This window comes from Zea mays, chromosome 5 (assembly GCF_902167145.1).
Source record: "Zea mays cultivar B73 chromosome 5, Zm-B73-REFERENCE-NAM-5.0, whole genome shotgun sequence".
Taxonomy (NCBI): domain Eukaryota; kingdom Viridiplantae; phylum Streptophyta; class Magnoliopsida; order Poales; family Poaceae; genus Zea; species Zea mays.
In genome coordinates this window covers 33029401-33047782 of record NC_050100.1, presented here as the reverse complement: position 1 = coordinate 33047782, position 18382 = coordinate 33029401, and the positions used below count along the sequence as shown (strand labels likewise).

The window sequence follows — 18382 nt, the reverse complement described above, 5'->3', positions numbered from 1 at the left end:
ACCCTGTAGTAAAATTATAGTCTAACATGGTCACATCTATATGTAGGGCACATTTGGCAGTCTGTTTTTCTAATCGCATCAAATGGTGCAGCTATTTTACCTGCCTTCTGGGCCCTCCGACAAAAGGTATGTTTTTCATCTACTGTCATTGTGGCCTGACATGCCTCTTTGACATTCAGTTATCACCAGTATTTTTGCTTGTGTTTGCATCATAGGTGGCTACCATCTATAATGCACGGTGGTTTATGTATGTCGATAAACTTTAAAACTAGACATTTAGGTTCCCAAGTTTGTAGAAGTTGCTCAACTGTGGCCCAAAAACTTTTTTTTTCTTCATGACATAAATTTTTATGTGGGCACAGGGTGTTGATTGTGTTACTAACCTAGTAACCTTGGATTAGAGAGAGAGAGAGAGTGAGAGGGAGGGTAATTAGTCTTCAGGACTTGGTAGAATATATAGGCACATATGATATGAGTGTCATGGGCCTTAACACCCCCTTCAAACTCAAGGTGGAAGGGAGGGATCTGAAGCATTGAGTTTGATCAAGTTGAGTCGATGTTGTTCTCTAGTTTGTGCTTTTGTGAAGAAGTCTGCAACTTGCATTTCTGATGGCGCATGTTGAAGAGCAATAGTTTTCTGTTGACAATGAGACCTAGCAAAGAAAATATCAACACCAATGTGTTTTGTAAGTTCATGCTTCATAGGGTCATTTGCAATTTGTATGGCTCCAGTGTTGTCGCACAGAAGAGGTGTAAGAGTATCCCAAGAGACACCAAGATCGGCTAATAACCAATGTAGCCATATAATCTCAGTTGTAGTAGCAGCAAGAGCTCAAAGTTCTGCTTCTGTATTAGACCGAGATACAACAACCTGCTTCTTAGATTTCCATGCAATAGGAGAGAAACCTAGGAAAATACAATAACCTGTAATAGGGCGGCAATCAATGCGACCACTCGACCAAGTGGCATCTGAGTAAGCGTGAAGCCGAAGAGAACTGACACAAGCATAAAATAAACCTTGAGATGTGGTTCCTCTTAAGGCTACATTTGGGAGCAAGGGGATTAGATGGGCTAGAATCATAGTTGTTAAAGCGTCGCCTAAGTGGTAAGGCGCCCCAGCGACGTAAGGCGTCATGCTCGCCTTCACCTAAGGCGAGTGGGAGAGGCCACTGGTGGCTCCAACAGCGGCACGACGGCTCCTCCAACAGCGGCTTCGTGGCTACTCTAGCAGTGGCACCGTGGCTTCTCCTCCAGCATCGGTGCGGCGGCGGCTCCAGAGGCTCCTCCAGCAGCGGCTGGCACAGGAGAGAGGGAGCCAGCGGGAGAGAGAGAGAGAGAGAGAGAGAGAGAGAGAGAGAGAGAGAGAGAGAGAGAGAGAGAGAGAGAGAGAGAGAGGAAGAGGGAGAGACTCTAGTGGGGAGAGAGGGGGAGGCGGCTGGGTCGCTGGGAGTCAGGAGTGAGGCAGCTAGGTTAGTGCCTCGCTGGGAGGGGAGGGGAGGAGTCGGGAGTGGCGGCTGGGACTGGAAGAAGATAGAGAGGGAGAGATCTAGGAGAGAAAATGGTCTTAACCTAGTTTTATTGGGCTAGTGGGCTTTTGGGCTGATTTGTAGACTGGGGGCTAAGTTTATCTTTTTCTTTTATCTTTTCCTCATTTTTACTTTCTCAAATATCAATATTTTTTCTATTTAACTATATTTAAGGCGTCGCCTCGCCTTACGCCTTATCGCTTAAAGGTAAAAAGGGGGTCAGTCACCTTACCTCGCCTTGCTGCCTTAACAACTATGGCTAGAATCCCCTTGCTATTCAATTTTGAGTAGCAAGGGGATTCTAGCCCCTCCAATCCCCTTCATTCCCCTGACTTCCAAACAAGTCCTAATTATCTTAGTGCATGAAGCAAGTGACCTTAATGAATTGAAGTAGGTGCGGAGAAAAAATGACTTAGAATATGGACTGTTGTGCAATATCTGGTCGAGTGATAGTGAGTTAAACTAGACTGCCTACTATATGCCGATATCGAGATGGATCCTGTAGAGGCGAACCATCACTCGAACAAAGTTGTAAGTGAATATCCATGGGTGTTACAGCTGTGCGATTATCACTAAGGCTAGAGCGAGCAATAAGGTCTTGGATGTATTTTGGACCGTGAGAGATAATATCCCTTTGTAGATTGTAATACCTCATACCCAGGAAATATCCTAGAGGGCCTAAATAAGACATCTTAAATTGCTCACTAAGATGTTGTTTTACTTGAGAAATATGTTCTAGATCATTGCTCATAATCAACATGTCATCAATATATAAAAGTAGCAAAGTGCGCCCTTGTGAAGAAGAATGAAGAAATAAAGCGGGATCATGATCACTAGGGGAAAAAATCAGCAGTCCGTATTACAGTGACAAGCCGTTGAAACCAAGCACGAGGAGACTTTTTCAAACCATATAAAGCTTTACGAAGACGACAAACATGTCCGAAAGGAATATCAACACCTGGAGGCGGATGCATATTAACTTCATGTAAAACACTATGAAGAAAAACATTTTTGACATCCATATGAGAGATAGTCCAAAAAGAAGAAGCTGCAACAACAATCAATGTACGAACAACCGTCATATGTGCAATCGATGTAAATGTTTCATCACAATCTAGCCCTTGAGTCTGCTGAAAACCTCTGGCCACAAAACGAGCTTTATAACCCTTACATTATTTAAAGTTTGTTTTTAGGATCAACTTTGTATTGAGAGAAATTAATAGGAAAGGAGAAGGCAAATGTCTTAATTGACTTGAGCGTGAAGACTAAAGTGAACATCGAAGTCATTTGGTCACCTTCGCCTTGCATTCAAAGGACGAAGTATGCTAAATCACTTCCACAAAGACCGGAGATGAGACATCAAATCACTCCATTCCTATTCTGTGAAGGACAAACGAAGCCTCAAGACTTACAAGACCTCCTTAGCAAGACTCCCTTTAGTAAGTCAAGCGAAGCCACCAGATGAGTTTCGCTAAGAAGCAAAGAGAAAACTCATCCACAATTGATACGAAGCTTCCTCCACAAGGACTGACTCTTGATAAGAACTATAGCCTAAGCTTCTGCTTAATATATAATGGGGCGCAGTTCTCCTGCGCGTTCGAGAAAAAAAACTATAGCCTAAGAGAGAGGACAAATGACCAAATTTCCCTTGCACGAGCAAACAATCGCAATCTAACAAGTCTGGGGTAATTTAGACTTTGTATAGGCGACAACGAAGGTAGAGGTCTCTATAAATACTCTTGATATGTACTGTTCACGGGTATGAAATTGATATGTAATTGAGCCTATCGATACGATTCCGCCGTTTGAGCGAACTCATTGTAATTAAGAAGAAAAGGATTATAAAAAACCCCAAACCCAACATCTGCAGTGCAGTTTTTCTTGCTGTGGCCTCTGATTTATCAGCTCTGGTTCTCAGCTCTAGTGGAGACTGCAGTATTACTGCAGGGCAGATTGTGTGTGGGTGTGTTTGCCTTCTTAGGCTTTGTACCTTGGTCCATTTTGGACCTTTTTCTTCTCTAATTAAATGATGTGCAGCTCTACTGCGCGTTCGAGGAAAAAAACCAAACCTAAACACCACCACCACCATCACACACACACCACACTCAAATAAACATTCCTTGCCTACAGAAAAGACTTGATCTTGACCAAGGAAGATCCCTAGTTTGCACTTTGCATTAGAGCGAGGAGATGAGAAATTCCTTTATCCGCAGCCAGATTCTATAGAAATAACTTCTCTTTAATGAGCAGAAAGACACCATTGAGGTTGGGGTAATCCCATCAAACACTGGTGATTGAAGATTGACCAAGACACCAAAATTACGATAGAATTGATACCTCTGACATTCACTCTAGAAACTGAACTTGCCCACCGGTTATTAGAGGAGATGTTGTCAGGATGAGGGGATAGGGGCTGCAATCCAAACCTCTGTAGGATGTGGAACCACACTTCCCGCGTGAAAACACAAGAAACTAGCAAGTGGTCAATTGTCTCTTCAACTTGGTCACAGAGTGGACAGCATTCAAGGTGTGCCAGCCCCCTCCTGGTGAGGCAATGAGTTGTCCAACATTTGTTATTGGCAACCAACCACATAAAGAATTTACACTTACCAGGTGCCCAATTCTTCCATATTCTTTCCCATGGCTGGAACTGAATTGCACCAATAAACAACCCTTCATGCAGATTTTGCAGAGTTCTTTTTTCTGAAGATGATAGTTGCCAAGTATGTGAGTCCTCGACCTCTGGCTGCAATACAAAATCTGAAAGACGGTTCCATAGGTTGAGGTATTCAGTCAAAACAACTGCCGTATGTGTCCCTGTATATTAGAGATCCATCTTATTTCAGTAAGGGCTTCAAACACAGTGCTTTCCTTTCTTTTTTGGACACTGCCTTGAGTAGGTGTGGTACAAGTAGAACCAAACTTTGGACCATGCAACCATTTATCGGTCCAGAAAAAAGGTGTTCCTCCCATTCCCAACTTCTGAGATGATGGTCATAGAGAAGAAAGGCTTGACCGAGGTGTGTACTTGGATGGGGAAGGCTGCCCATGGTCGATCTGGTTCTGTTTTTTTGTAGCCAAAGCTAACACATCCGTAATGCCCATCCCAAATTCTGAAGATGAAAGATACCAAACCCTACAAGTTCAATTGGCTGAATAACTTTAGGCCAAACCACCAAACAATTACCACCATTAGCTTCTTTTCTTCCTTTTCAGAGAATTCCCCTTCAAATTTTATCAATAGCTTTGGGAGGCCCAAGGTGGGAGGTCTATGGCCATTGCGAAATAAACTAACATGGATATGAGCTCAAACCACATTTTAATTTAATTTATTATAGAATGCATGAGCTTTGTTTGATCAGATGCTAACTTTTTTCCCTTGCCACCAAGGCATTTGCAGAATGGATTCTTTACACATCTAGTGGAATTTCCAGTGCATTATACCATTCATGTGATGTTGGCACTTGGTGCATTCTGTCTTTTCGTGTATTGCAGGTAAGCTACTTAGCACCCACTTGTTGAATGCTAGTGTAAAGATTGTTGGGCATGGTACTGGTATTCATCAGTACTAGTCATGTCTATCCAAATCAAGGTAGGCTAAATATATTTGTTTTACCAATTCTGTTGATTGTGTATCCCATTTGCTGGACTTTCTAATCATTCACAATTCTTCTATTCCACATTATATTGTATCTGAGTCCAGTTTTTGGACTTCTGGCTTTCCTTCATGGCTGTCGTGGGTACGTTCATATATATGGCTACAATTGATGAAGTTTCAAAGAGAGCAATGCATACTGCTGTATTTATCCTCACTGCTCTTTTAGCCGCAACTGGTGCAACAAGGTGCACAGATCACATGTTACATACTTTTTTTTTCAAAATACTAAGTGAACTTAAGGTGTCTGATTGAGTTATTGTCTCAGATCTGCAAATATTGGAATTGTTATTGCCATTGGTTCTGTTGGCCTGCTTATGGGGTGGCTATTGGAGTTCTCTACAGCACGAAGGTTTATATGCTGGCCCTCACGAATTAACCTTAATATGCCTCAAAGGTAATTTGCTTGTATTGGACACATGGTGTCATGAAATATCACCTGCTCTGTGTATCGTGTTTTTAATTGTCTTTAAATGGAAGTTTTCTTCGCATGCGTATATTTTTGTTTTTGGAACATATTCTATCATCTTTTGTGCTTAATAAGCTTGTGATGTCCAGCATTCCTTGATTTGGATGACTCAGTTGTTCTCTTGTTATTCTTTTGCGTAGTTGGCCAAGCCTCAGAACTTTGTTCCAGATTACTCTGGAGATGGTGAACAAACGGTTCCGTTGGATATTCTTACTTTTGGGTTTCATGACACTGTCTTTTGCGGCTATCAGCTGGAAGCTGGAATCAAATAACAACTACTGGATTTGGCACAGGTGCGGAATCATCACCTTCCCTCGTTACACATAACATCAAGTCGGAAAGCTTGTGGTGGCTCTGACTTTATCACCATGTTTTTTTTATCGCTGTTTGTTTCACTGCTGTATATTCTAGCTTATCAATTATTTGTATTACAACTAATTGACAGAATTTCCCCCTCTTGTGCAGCATATGGCACATAACCATTTATACTTCTTCATTCTTCTTCCTGTGCTCAATGCGTGTCAGCACAAGGAACAGCAGTCCAGAGTCAAACTATGAGCTAACGAGGCAAGACTCTATGCCGAGATCCGAGCCAAGGGAAACCTAGGTAAGGAACGGGAGTGGTCGGAATGAAGTATTGTCTCTACTTCCTGCTCCTGGTAGCTAGTTGGAAGTTTATGTTTGATGGTTCCATGCAGGAACTGGCTGAGTTGGGCTATATATGTGCAGGTTTGTTTGTGTAGGTACATGATTATCTGTTGCAGTCCGGAGCGTAATAACATATGACCAATCACACAAGAGGGATTTGGGAACCACGTGTGGTCAGTCTCCGCAGCTGCATCGCATGAGAACTGTAAATAGCACGGGGCAGGTAAAACATCTATTTGTGGGATGTTCATCGAGAACATTGATAATCATGTAAATGTGTTGTAAAAGTAAATCCAAAATGGACCGTCTCTTGAGGTTAGCTCATGCATCATGAGTTTGGCACTTGTCGTAGTACGAGTCTCATACAAGCTTTGATGTGGGGAACGTATCCGGTGAAAATCAACCTCTCCGTGCAACCATGTAAACTTCTAATCTGAACCACATGATGTTGATCCAAATAGACGTGCGGAGGAGTGAGAGAGGGGATTTGAAAAAATGTGATTAGCAAAGGACGGTTAAGTGTAAAATTATCTACGCTCTTGCGTCCCTTGATCAACATCATTGATCAACATCATGTAGTTCAGATTAGAAGTTTGCACCGATGAGCAGGGCCGTTCCTGACTTTTTGGGGGCCTGGGGCGAAATCCAATATAGAGGCCCCATCCACCATGTATATACACTATATATATATAATTATAAACATAAATTATTGAACAGGCGCCAGCCGTCCAAGCGGCAGGCGAATAGGCGCCAGGCGGGCGGCGGGCAGACGAACAGCCGAACAGGGCAGCCAAACATGTTTTCTGGCGGAGTAGGGCTGCAGGTATCTCACAATCTGTGGAATAATTTTTATGGGATGGGGGCCCACTACCTTTGTGGGGCCCGGTGCGGTGGCACCAGGGCCGGCCCTGCCGATGAGTTGATTTGCACTAGATACGTTCCCTTTGATGTGTACCTTGCGAATGTGGGGGTGGCTTGATAAGCCAAACTGCTGACTCTCCTGACTACTGGCTCGGCTGCGATAGTGCTGTGCACTGCGACATGGGTGTAACCTGTGAGGACACGTGTTCCTGATTGTAATAAGTCGGGCCCACATGTCGGTTGGGACAGGGGATAAGCAGGGTTACCCCAATCTGTGAACTCAGGGTTATTCTTCATAATCGAAACAGTGAGCTGGGGTCTTCCCCTTTCACAAGTATTCTCTAGTGCACTCAAGTATTCTCGAGTGCACTTCTCATGTCATGACGATACACTGATGGCTAAGGGTCATGACAACTGGTATCGAAGCCTCCAATTCTTTGCGGCGATGCTGCACTTCATTGGTGATGAGGTGTGTTCTCTTCAACCGTGCTGATCCGACCCTTCTTCTGGGGTGGGGCATGGTCGACGGGTCGGGTATTTGACTTTTGACGGCGGTGGTGGCGGGGATTTGGTTTGAGAGGCGTGTGGCGGCGGTAGACAACGATGCTATTGGTGGTGATCTGCACTTGGTGGCGAGTGGTGGTGGTAGAAGTTGTGGCAAGATGTTGGAGTGGGACGACGAGCGGAGCGTGGCAAACACATGGGATCAAACCTGTGGTGAAGATGGGGTAATTTTTGTTGGTCACGTGGAATAGTCAATGAAACTACTAACATCGTCATCTTAGGAAAAATACTGACTGAAATGAGTAATTTCATCGACATCTTCGGTACATGTAATGGTAATTATTTATTTTTTATGACTATGTAGAAAGTGGTATAAATAAAACAAATTTTGTTGGATGTGTAGTTCTGACTAAAATATTGTTCAATTTTTGTAATAGAAATTGCTTTATTTTTGTTGGCTAGAACTTTACCAACAAATATTGTTCAATTTTTGTATGTTAAGCCCCAAAAATTATTATGACTGACATAAATCATTTATTCTCATGCTTGTTGCGGCTGGAATAGTTACAACCATTTGCATTAACTGAAAGCATTGTTCCTTCTTCTAACTCGCTACTTTTAGTTAGAACTTGCTCATGTTATATTAACTAATCCTAAGCACTTTACCCTCCCAATATTATCAAGAAACTACCCTATATCTTTGAGCGAAAAAATTGGATTATTTATATAGAAAACAAAAACAAATAGATTGCTCTTGAGAAAATAAAAGAAGTAGATGGCCTAGTAAACATATAAACAAATAGGTAAAACCAAACTAGAAGAATAACTAAACAAGCCATATGAGCCAACAGAAAACGTTTTGAATTCAAATACCGCATCCTGTCGTCTTTGGTTTTTCACTGAAAACCGCTAAAAACCGGAAAAACCGACCAGTTTGACATTCTAAATTAAAAAATCCAAAACTTTTAAATAAAAATAAAAACCAATTTCGTGACAAAAACCAGCGATAAACGGTGAAACCGTCCGGGAAACCACCAAATTTCAGCGGAAACAGGTTTCGTAGGTTTTTAATTTTTTGACCTATTTGTATTTTCAAATTTAAATAAAACGAGGTTCATAGATTTCTTGACAAGAAATGGGTTTTCATTGTTTTTAACAAAAATACTAATTGCTTTTAAAAACAAAAATAAGATATACCAAAAAAAACATTTAGTATTTTATCATAATTGTTTTCTGATTTATACATTTTTATTTTTTGTGAATTTAAAACGAAATTTGAAAGAAAACATGGTGGGAAACCGTTTCCAAAGGCTGGTGATAAACTGGACCGTAGGTTTAACGTCGATTTTTTTTCAACCCTGGTTCTATCCCAGACGCCGTTTGATCCACAAAATGTAACGTAAATAGTAATGGTAATGATTCACTCTTAACGATCGGCGGTAACAAGTTTGAATAAGCCGATATCCATTTCTAGTGTGGTATCCAATTACGGTTGAACTTAAACAAATATGATTTAACGTTATTGGTTGTCCATTACGTTACCAATATGTGAACCAAACGGCACCCCAGTTCTCATCCCGTCTTATTGCATATAATCTCCTTGGAGAAGTCAGCTCTCCAGTTTTGGTATATCTTCATATTGATTTGTCTAAAGATATAGCCATTTCTCTAGTTCCAGATGGTCCAACGTACAATACTTTATGGTTGCATCACTAATGGTTTTGCCCGGCCATTAGTTCCCGTTTTGCATCACTAATGCTTGCATCAGTGGCTCTAAAACACGTTGTATCTCCATTGGGCCATGCTGGTCTAAGTCATCCCATATATTTGAACCATATAAAATTCAAATATTACAATCAAATAAAGTTTATCGCTTACTAAATTAAAAATATTAAACAATATGAGTAGCATTTGACCACATAAGTTCTAAATGTTACAACAACATTAAGTCTATGTATTACTAAATTAAAGAAACTACACAATATATGATTTATTAGGACGTATCGGCGCAAGCAAGACCCATACGTATGTGCCATGCTGGGGCCCAACAGGCCAAAATTTAAGACTTGACTTTAGACTCATGTTTTTAGCTCAGTCCATATTATTTCGTGTCAGAGCATACTTACTCATGTTTTTAAACCGTGCTCCTGCTGCCTAAAAAATACCACCCATATTCTCAGCACTAACCACCACCGCTGCCGAACCAAAACAGGCACCGGTTTAGGTTTTGCCCGGCCCAGTCCAAGTGTCCAACCCTACAGTAGTTAGCGAGAGGAAAACAGACGCAAATTAACCGTTTATTTACAAACCACCACCACCCGGCCCTACCTCCAGTTCGACACGCAGAGCAAAAATTCAGAAAGGCCCAATTAGGACAGTTAGAATAAAGGCGCCATAGGATCACGGATCACCGGAGGCGTTTTGCGTGATTGATTGCGTTTCGTAAGACTCATTTCTCATTTGTTTTGCTACGTTCGCTTTGTCCCTTTCCTCCTCGCCCTGTGCTTGTCTCGCACGTTCTCTCTCGCCTTCCACAGGCCCCCCTCCCCTCGCTCTCCCATCTCATCATCTCGGCGGCTGCAATAAAATAAATCTCGTGCAGGGGGGAGGGCGTACGACGACGTGGACGCACCGTCAAAGGCACCAGGCTGAGCAACCCCTCTCTCTCTCCCTCTTATCCCCAAGGCGAGGAGCGGAGCGGAGAGGAGGGCCCTTCTGCTTGTTTCTCCGCTTTGCAAGATGTCGTCCCCGAGCAAGCGCCGCGAGATGGACCTTATGAAGCTGTAAGGATACTGGACCTCTTGGTCTGTCTTCCAATTTCCCTCGGCATGTTCTGCTTGTTTTTTTTTTCTTGATCTGGCCTTCCTTGCCGGCTTTCTTGGCATCGCAGGATGATGAGCGACTACAAGGTGGAGATGGTGAACGACGGGATGCAGGAATTCTTCGTCGAATTCAAGGGCCCGGCCGAAAGTAATAACCCTCGCGCCGAATCCCAGCCTCCCCCCTCTCGCGCCGAATCCCGGTTTCTCCCCTCCCTCTGCCTCCCGGCGGGCTGATGATCCACGTGGGCTGGGGGGAGATGGGTTTCCGGAGAACTGCCAATCTACCCTGTCGATCGTGTTCAGATATTCTTGTTCGTTTAGCTTCATCCTCGATTGGTTGCTCAGTTGACCTGAAGCGTCCTTTCTTTTTCAGTCATACTTTTTTTTTTCTCTCACACGAACTCGTACTCCATTTGGTAGGTATCTACCAAGGTGGTGTCTGGAAGGTTCGGGTAGAACTGCCTGATGCATACCCTTACAAATCCCCGTCCATCGGCTTCATCAACAAGATTTATCACCCGAATGTCGATGAGATGTGAGCGTTATGGTCTTCAACTACTTTTCTTATTGCAGTTGAAGCTCAAGGAATTAACATTTCCTTACCTACTCTTGTTTGGTCGCAAAATGCAGGTCTGGCTCTGTCTGTTTGGATGTCATAAACCAGACATGGAGCCCAATGTTTGGTGAGAATACTCTCTTCCTTTCTATTGTTGCTATGAGCACTTTATCTTATACAATCTATAGTCTGAGCAAGATCTTTTTCTACATTTCTCTTTTGCAGATCTAGTAAATGTTTTTGAAGTATTCCTTCCACAGCTGTTGCTGTACCCAAATCCTTCTGATCCATTAAATGGGGAGGCTGCAGCACTGATGATGCGTGATCGGCCTGTTTATGAACAGAAAGTGAAAGGTACAGTGCTGCAGTAAAATCTTATGGTTGTTTTCAGTACATAGTCTATAGTTCTAAGATATTGTTTGGTTGAAGCATCACCTCCAGGTCTACCTGGCCATAATGTTCTACTACAGATTCATTCTTTTTTTTGTCATATGCATTGCAACCTTGAAATACTTGCTTATCGAGTGTAACCCACACTAGAATGTTCTCTTGCAACCAGGCTCTTTGTGCACCAAATCATAGAGAGAAGTTCTGGTCTTTTTTCCCATAACTTCGCTTTTTTACATTAGTTAACAGCAAACTGAGTTATCTTAATCCTATCGTGTTCAAGTTACACTACAACACAATCTACCAAGGTCTCCAAAATCTACATTGCTGACTAATATTGTTAAGAGAAGGTACTACCGATTACTAAGTTTGAGGAAATATAAGACCACCCGCAGTGTGCTACCAAAATGATGTCCGGAGAGGAAAGAGAGTATTCGAACATCAACATTGCATTCCGGTGCCTGGTTTTTCGTGTTGCAGTCATGATAACAGAGTTCAGTCATCGATGTCCTACACTGCGGCTCAAACCAGAGATGAAGCATCGATGCAGGAACAGCAAAGAAAATATATTTCAAGCCTGGCACACTGTGGGTGCTCTAGAGCACAATATTTAGTTACCTGACTTGAACATAAGAGGGCAAGCGTTGCACTGTCTGAAGAATATGTGCTTGCAACTTCAAATATTCTACTAAAACCGTGTCCCTTAATATAGCGCAAATCTCCAACTTATATTATCCTATTATTCGTCTGCTACCAGTTCTACATTTCTACTAAACCCTAGTCAAATTGCTTTGCTCTCAAGTCTGTGTGTGCCCGATTTCCATCTTTTCCTCTCAACTATTTGTTCTGGCATTGAAGTGATTTGACCAAAGTGACTAAGAGGTATCACAGAACGCGAGGTCCTTTGTTGCAGATGAAACCTCCTAAAACTTGGATGTACTTGTACAGGCGCCTGGAATTAGAGAATCTGCTTAAACCTGGCTCTAGTTTGAACTGGCATGGCATTATATATTTCTGAGGATTGAAAACCACCTTTACAGATACCTGGAATTGAGTGGTTCTGCTTTAACCTGGCATGCCATGATAATGATTGTGAAGATAAAAAAAACGTCAAACAATTTGTGGGGTGGTGGAATCTCCACAAGACGAGTGGAATCAAAGATATGAGATGCGTGTGTTTCTTATTTGACATCCCAGATACTGGTATATCTAGGTTTATATGCCCCATTTGAGATTTAGCCTCCATTAGTCTTTTGAAGAATGTCTATGCAAGATAAATATGTGGATCCACGCCTTATGCCACCGCCGAAGCCACGCTGCAACAGATCCACACTGAGGGACACTGGATCCATGCAGAACCCAGCCCACGGGTGTCGGATCAGGTGGCATAGCTGCCCGTGGCCAGAAAGCGCCTCACGGGCGCCGCCCTTGTGACCACCGGACTTCAGTGGCGTGCTCCAGTGGTAGCGAGGGGAAAGGAGTGGGGAGAAGGCTTGGCGACGCAGGGGTCGTGGGATGATTTATTTAATTGTTGCCAGTTTGCATGGCACTATAATAATTGTTGTTCAATATAAAGTTCACCTGCTAAGATAATTACTGAACTTGAAATTGTACACTTGCTTGAATTAGTTAATACTTGCACTATGTATCTGTTGACATCTATTGGGTTATTAGTAGGTTATTGATTTTTGTATTCCTGATGTTAGACCTTAATCTGTATATTGACAGAGACTTTTAGTGATAGGGTGGTTTGGTGCCATCAACTCAGTGTTTCTTTAGTTTGATTGCACCATGCACCCAGTTTCACAACACCAATGAGGCAATAAAGCAAAATCTCTTTCTATTGCATTTTAATAAGCCATATCTTCGAGCACTACTTTGTTCATCATTGGTCAAATATGTTTGTGCAATATTGACACCAAGGTGACAACTTGCTCTCACATGCTTCTGCAGAATATTGTGAAAAGTATGCTAAACCAGAGGACGCTGGCATCACCCCGGAAGACAAGTCCAGTGACGAAGAGCTTAGCGATGACGACGACGACGACAACGACTCCGGGGACGAAGCTATACTTGGCAATCCTGATCCTTAGTCTGAGTAGGAAACAGCGCAGTCAGCTCATCAATACATTGTCCAATTGCAGAAACTGCAAGTAAACAAAAACTGAAAAACTAAAAAAAAAACCTCTGGATGTCATGTAAATAAGTGTACTTTGTATGTTCTCCAATGTTGTTTCCTTCATTTGTCTGATTGAATTTCTAGTTGCTGTTGCATGCCTGTGCTTTGGTTTCAAGGAAAGGCAAAAACAAGGTTGTGGCTTCGTCCATTGGATGTGGATTGCTTGCCTGTTTAAGCAACGTAAGGGTATTTTGGGAATATCTGTTAGGCCTCAAGCCAACCGCTGTTTGGTTCGCAAATTCTTTTGTGGGCACCACTTGATTAGCACTGATGCTGATGTGGGTTGATGGCTACCAACAGATTGGCAGAGATTCCGTTCAAACTGGTGCCACTCGTTTTCGTAGTCTGGCCGGACAGCTCCAGGCGTGTTTGTTTCGCTTGCACTTGCACTAGGCGAGTCGCGAGAAAAGAAAGCCGCAGCTCAGGCACGGTGAATGAAGCACAGCCCTCAACACCGCCGGCAGGCTTGCGTGGGGCGTGGGGGTGGTAAAGCCTAGGGTTATTGGCCCATACAGAAGCGTCATTGCTCCTACCGTCAAGCTTCTTCCTCTGCAACCCGGCAGGGCGCAGCGAATCTGTCCTGCTTTCCCTTGACTGTTTCGTGCTCGACTTTGTTTTCCATGTTAAGCATCACAAAAAAGGAAGCTGAAATCACAATTGTGATAAAGTTGCGATTTGATGGGTGTATTATGGGTGGGTGGTTGCAGGTAGGGCTAGGAGTTGAGCTAGGTCGGTCCGAGACCATCGTGCTTCGAGTCAAACAGTCTCGGGCCACGATGTGACAGTCCAAAAAGAGTATAAACTATGACCTAGCCTAGCCCTAAAGCACGTCAGGCCTTCATCGGGCCATGCCGAACTAAACCCAGTCCACATATTTGAACCACATAAAGTCTAAATACTATAACCATATAAAGTTCATAGCTTACTAATTACAAAAATTAAATATTGTGTGCTTCATTGGTCCAGTTCGACCCAAGCCTTTTCCATGCATGCGCCGAAATTTGAGGTCCGGTGAAGCTCACCTTTGGACCGTGCTAGCTCAGCCCATATCATTTCGTGTTTGGTTGTACTTTGGGTTCTTATTTTCGGATCGTGCTCGTGCTAGCCCAAAAGCCTCTCGACCCATATTCCCAAAACTAGTTGCAAGATCACAAACAGATTGCTGTGGCCCTTTCAATGGACCGAGCATACAATTTTAGGGTTGACTTAACATTTCGAGCTAAGATTAATGGCAGTGGCAGACTTACCGCCCAGGCACCACAGGCGGTGGCCTGGGCTGTCTCGGCTGCGACAATGGACAGAAGCAAGCAAACATCATACCCACAAGCAAGCAAGCAGAGAAGCAAAGGGTCTAGGCACAGGCGTAGAGTATAGCAGTGTAATTTCGCCTAGGCTGTCTTCAAATCCTGGGTCCGTCATTGATTAATGGTGCATTTGTTGTAATGACCGATCATGGTTTATAGGTTGAACGACTAAAAGGACTAGACTTCTCAGTAGTAGTTGTTGTGGCAGGGAAGGTAGGTCCAAGTGAAATGGTGATGGTATTGTTGATGTCTTGCCTCATTTGGATGGATGCAGAAGTACTTTTGGAGCAGCTCGTTGGAAGGAAAAAAATATACTAGTATACAGTTTTACAAAATATATATACTTTGGATTTCAGTGTTTGCCTACATGCATGGTGTGTTTCCAAGCAAATGGCTCACATTCCACACACACGCATCACTTGTCAGACGTCGTATTCTCCCCAAAACAACTCGCCAATGATAAATAATACGTTGTAGATTGTTTTCAGGTTTAATGAAAAGGAATCTCGGCCCATGCTGAGACTCATGTTGGCCTGGCCCAAACTCCTTCCGTGCGAGAGCTGCTGCTACCTGCGGACTGCGGTGTGGCGGTATAATCTGTAGCGTGGAACTGAAGCTGCGACTGCATGCATCATCACAGACCAGGTGTGTGCCCGTGCATTACCACGGAAGTTAAAAATCAATATAAAATATAGATACGGAACGATAAACATCACTATGATATACCAAATTCGTGTGGTAAGACCATTTTAAATTATTAAATCTTTATTTTTTCTAATGACATTGGTTCTTAAGAACATTCAATTCAACCAGCTTGGAATATGCAACAAAAGTTTCATAAACCAGAACGATTCATCTATCCTACAGATAATAAACATCCAAGGTAGGCACCAAATTGACTTTATCTATTCTCTGACACACATATAGTCTTTCCATGCCTTTCGGTAGTCTTGGTGTGCTGGCCACGGACAAGCAGACCCCCAGTAGTGACAGACCATGGTGGTTCCTAGAAAACTCAAGCCATAAGGGGTTTGTGTCATATAATGAGTGCATACAACAAAATACAGATGACAGTTCCTAACACAAATGAGCAAGTTTCATCACCGATTGAACAACTATTAAAAGTTGTGTACAATTATGAAAACCATGAACGATAACAGTAATGAAGAGAAAAAATGCAACTAATATTTCAACAAATTCGTGACAGTAACTATGTGGGCATGTTGGCATGTATATATAGCCGCAAAACATCAGTAGCCTTGTCACAGAAATATGTTAACGGTAATAGACTAACCTGGTCTTCTTCAGCCTCTCAAGGTCATCCATAAGCTGAGCTTCTTGTCAAGGGCGTTGGAAACAATCTGAGAGAATCTACCATCCTTGTAGTCCTTTTTTCTGTTGAGGAACCAGGTAGGGACCTTGAACTGTGGGGGGGGGGGGTTGGCAATCAACCAACCATGGTCATGAGGCGCTCAAGCTCATCAGGGGATAGCTCATCAGCCCTACACAAAAGATGTAATCAACAGAGCTAAACCTAGATAGGTGCAGGCAAATACATGTGAGCAAAGGAACCTCATATATATCATATATAAATCTAAACATAACTCAAAGCTGTAGAGCAGGTGTGCTGCTTGGCAATACCATCCTAGGGGACACCAAAAGGCCAGGTGTTTAACCAGGGTGAATTATCAGCACATTATCCTACCATGAACTCTCTTAATTTTCACCAAGGACTTATCAATGTGGTTTAAGGACATATGTAAATCACTAAACCATGAAATGCTTAACTGTGAAAAGAGATACAGTGTGGTTTATCGATGTACACTCATAGACAAAACCATTCTGGTTCCTTCTTAAAGAGTTTTTTGTTGAACCTGAATGGAAGAGTAGTGAAACCTGAGGTGAGATATTTCATATAAGAGCTATTGACTTCGATAATATGAAAGTTATCATGAACCCATGTCAACATGACTACATCAATGATACAAGGGTAAATGAAGGTTATAATTCGCACACTAACAGTTGTTGCATATTAATCCACAGTAGATGTGTTCGCATATGGCAAAGAGCTACCTATACATATGGCGAAGAGAGGGGTTTCATCCTCTTGTGGAGCTCATATCCAAGAAGAAATGAAATTGCAGTTATCATAATCCTGTGTGTAATGACAATCTTTTTAGGTTGGGAGTAGTGAATAGATTTCTTAAAAAATGATCTGCAACATATACCTAGAGGAAGGGTGGAAACAAGCATCACATATTGCATTTGTTGTGTGTTCATCAAACCATACCTTCCAACGGTGAAGATCGCAAAGGATAGTAAATGCCCTCTTTGCTCGTGACCCTTCTTCAACCTGACAAACAGGTGTACAAAATGAGCTAGGGGGGAAAATATGTATACATTTTTCAATATGTTAAAGCCTGGTACCACACTGACTAATGCATTCATGATATGTCGCAAATCTATAAGAATTTAAAAGGGTGTTTTGTAGTTTAATTTTATTTTTAACCTGTTGGGAATATGCTTAGAGGCACATTGGTCGGGCTGTAGAAAAACAAAACAGTTCACCTTACATACAAGTGATAGACGAGGGGCTGAACTGTGCTCTCTTATACTCAAAGTTGGGTAAACTTGTAACAACGATACTAATTTAAATTTTCAATGGTCCTACTATTTTTTGCTTTTATCAAGACATTTTCGGATTTTTGTAGCCTAATACTTTTAACACATGGCACATAGACATAGCTAACCCTTGACCACGCTACAACACTTAATATCATGTCGCTAGCTAATTGACCAAATGAAAAACATTTTTTCTGACTAAAAAACAACAATATAAATTTATTGTTATAAAACAACATTAATTATGATTCCTATAATACAGATTACATAAATAACTAAAAGACTCTAAGAAGGCATGTAAGTAATATGTCATGTGGCTTCCAGCAAAGCTATGACACTGAACAATTGAGTTTAAGTAGATGTAGTGTAGAATAAAATGGGCAACACAGTTCGTAGGGTAAAAAACAGTAGAGGAGAAATAGTTATAGCATAGTAGAATGAGAAGACAAACAATATACCTTTGGCATCTTTAGTCCCTGACGGGTTCAAACCTTTCCGAGGTCATAAGGTATTGAGTCAAAGATAAGCGATTGCCAAATTCTATAAAGTGAACAATTCTGTTTCTCAGTAAAATTGACAGTATTTTTTCATGTCAAATACTCAAATATGAATACCAGATTTCAGATATTTGATAAAATATTCTTCCAAATATATATCACCAAACTGACTAAGATGTTGAATTCAATTTATTATTTTTGGAGAATATAATAACCAGTTATTGAAATAAGTGATATAAAACATTAAACCAGTTATTGAAATCTCTACTACTTATTAAGACAGCAAAAGTAGCCTGCCGTTCTGCCGTTATGTAATCTCAATCGTCTGTTTTCTCATTATGTTTTTCAATCG

General features: G+C 42.0%; 2 protein-coding genes and 1 long non-coding RNA gene across 6 annotated transcripts in view; 2 read left to right on the top strand and 1 right to left on the bottom strand.

Moving 5' to 3' along the window:
- The window catches only part of LOC100502194 (uncharacterized), a 33662-nt gene extending 26965 nt beyond the window's left edge, over positions 1-6697 (top strand). The window contains exons 9-15 of one of the 3 annotated variants that reach the window (XR_552474.4): positions 47-126; positions 4927-5021; positions 5230-5369; positions 5450-5578; positions 5791-5943; positions 6116-6257; positions 6380-6697. Coding sequence is in view for 2 of the 3 variants with exons in the window: in XM_008645999.4 (XP_008644221.1) it covers positions 47-126; positions 4917-5021; positions 5230-5369; positions 5450-5578; positions 5791-5943; positions 6116-6257 (749 nt within the window). In the remaining variant the exon portion in view is untranslated. Of the gene's footprint in view, positions 1-46; positions 127-4916; positions 5022-5229; positions 5370-5449; positions 5579-5790; positions 5944-6115; positions 6258-6379 lie in introns of all 3 variants that reach the window. The other 2 variants (XM_008645999.4, NM_001363211.1) reach the window with 2 other exon arrangements.
- Positions 6698-10219: 3522 nt separating this feature from the next.
- On the top strand, positions 10220-13753 carry LOC100193596 (uncharacterized). Of its 2 annotated transcripts, NM_001138699.1 has the most exons (6): positions 10220-10446; positions 10554-10633; positions 10906-11020; positions 11116-11168; positions 11267-11395; positions 13382-13706. In NM_001138699.1, exons 1-6 carry the CDS (start codon positions 10403-10405, stop codon positions 13519-13521), a joined length of 561 nt encoding a protein of 186 aa, NP_001132171.1. In that variant the 5' UTR covers positions 10220-10402; the 3' UTR covers positions 13522-13706. The 2 variants fall into 2 exon arrangements, with proteins under 2 accessions (NP_001132171.1, XP_008681159.1); XM_008682937.4 differs by lacking the exons at positions 10220-10446; positions 10554-10633 and having other exon boundaries at positions 10691-11020; positions 13382-13753.
- A 3230-nt stretch (positions 13754-16983) lies between these two features.
- LOC103626195 (uncharacterized) lies at positions 16984-18100 on the bottom strand. Its single transcript, XR_552763.2, has 3 exons — positions 17992-18100; positions 17202-17264; positions 16984-17066 (listed from the first exon to the last, which is right to left on the bottom strand). It is a non-coding gene; the product is annotated as an uncharacterized lncRNA (long non-coding RNA).
- Positions 18101-18382: the final 282 nt, after the last annotated feature.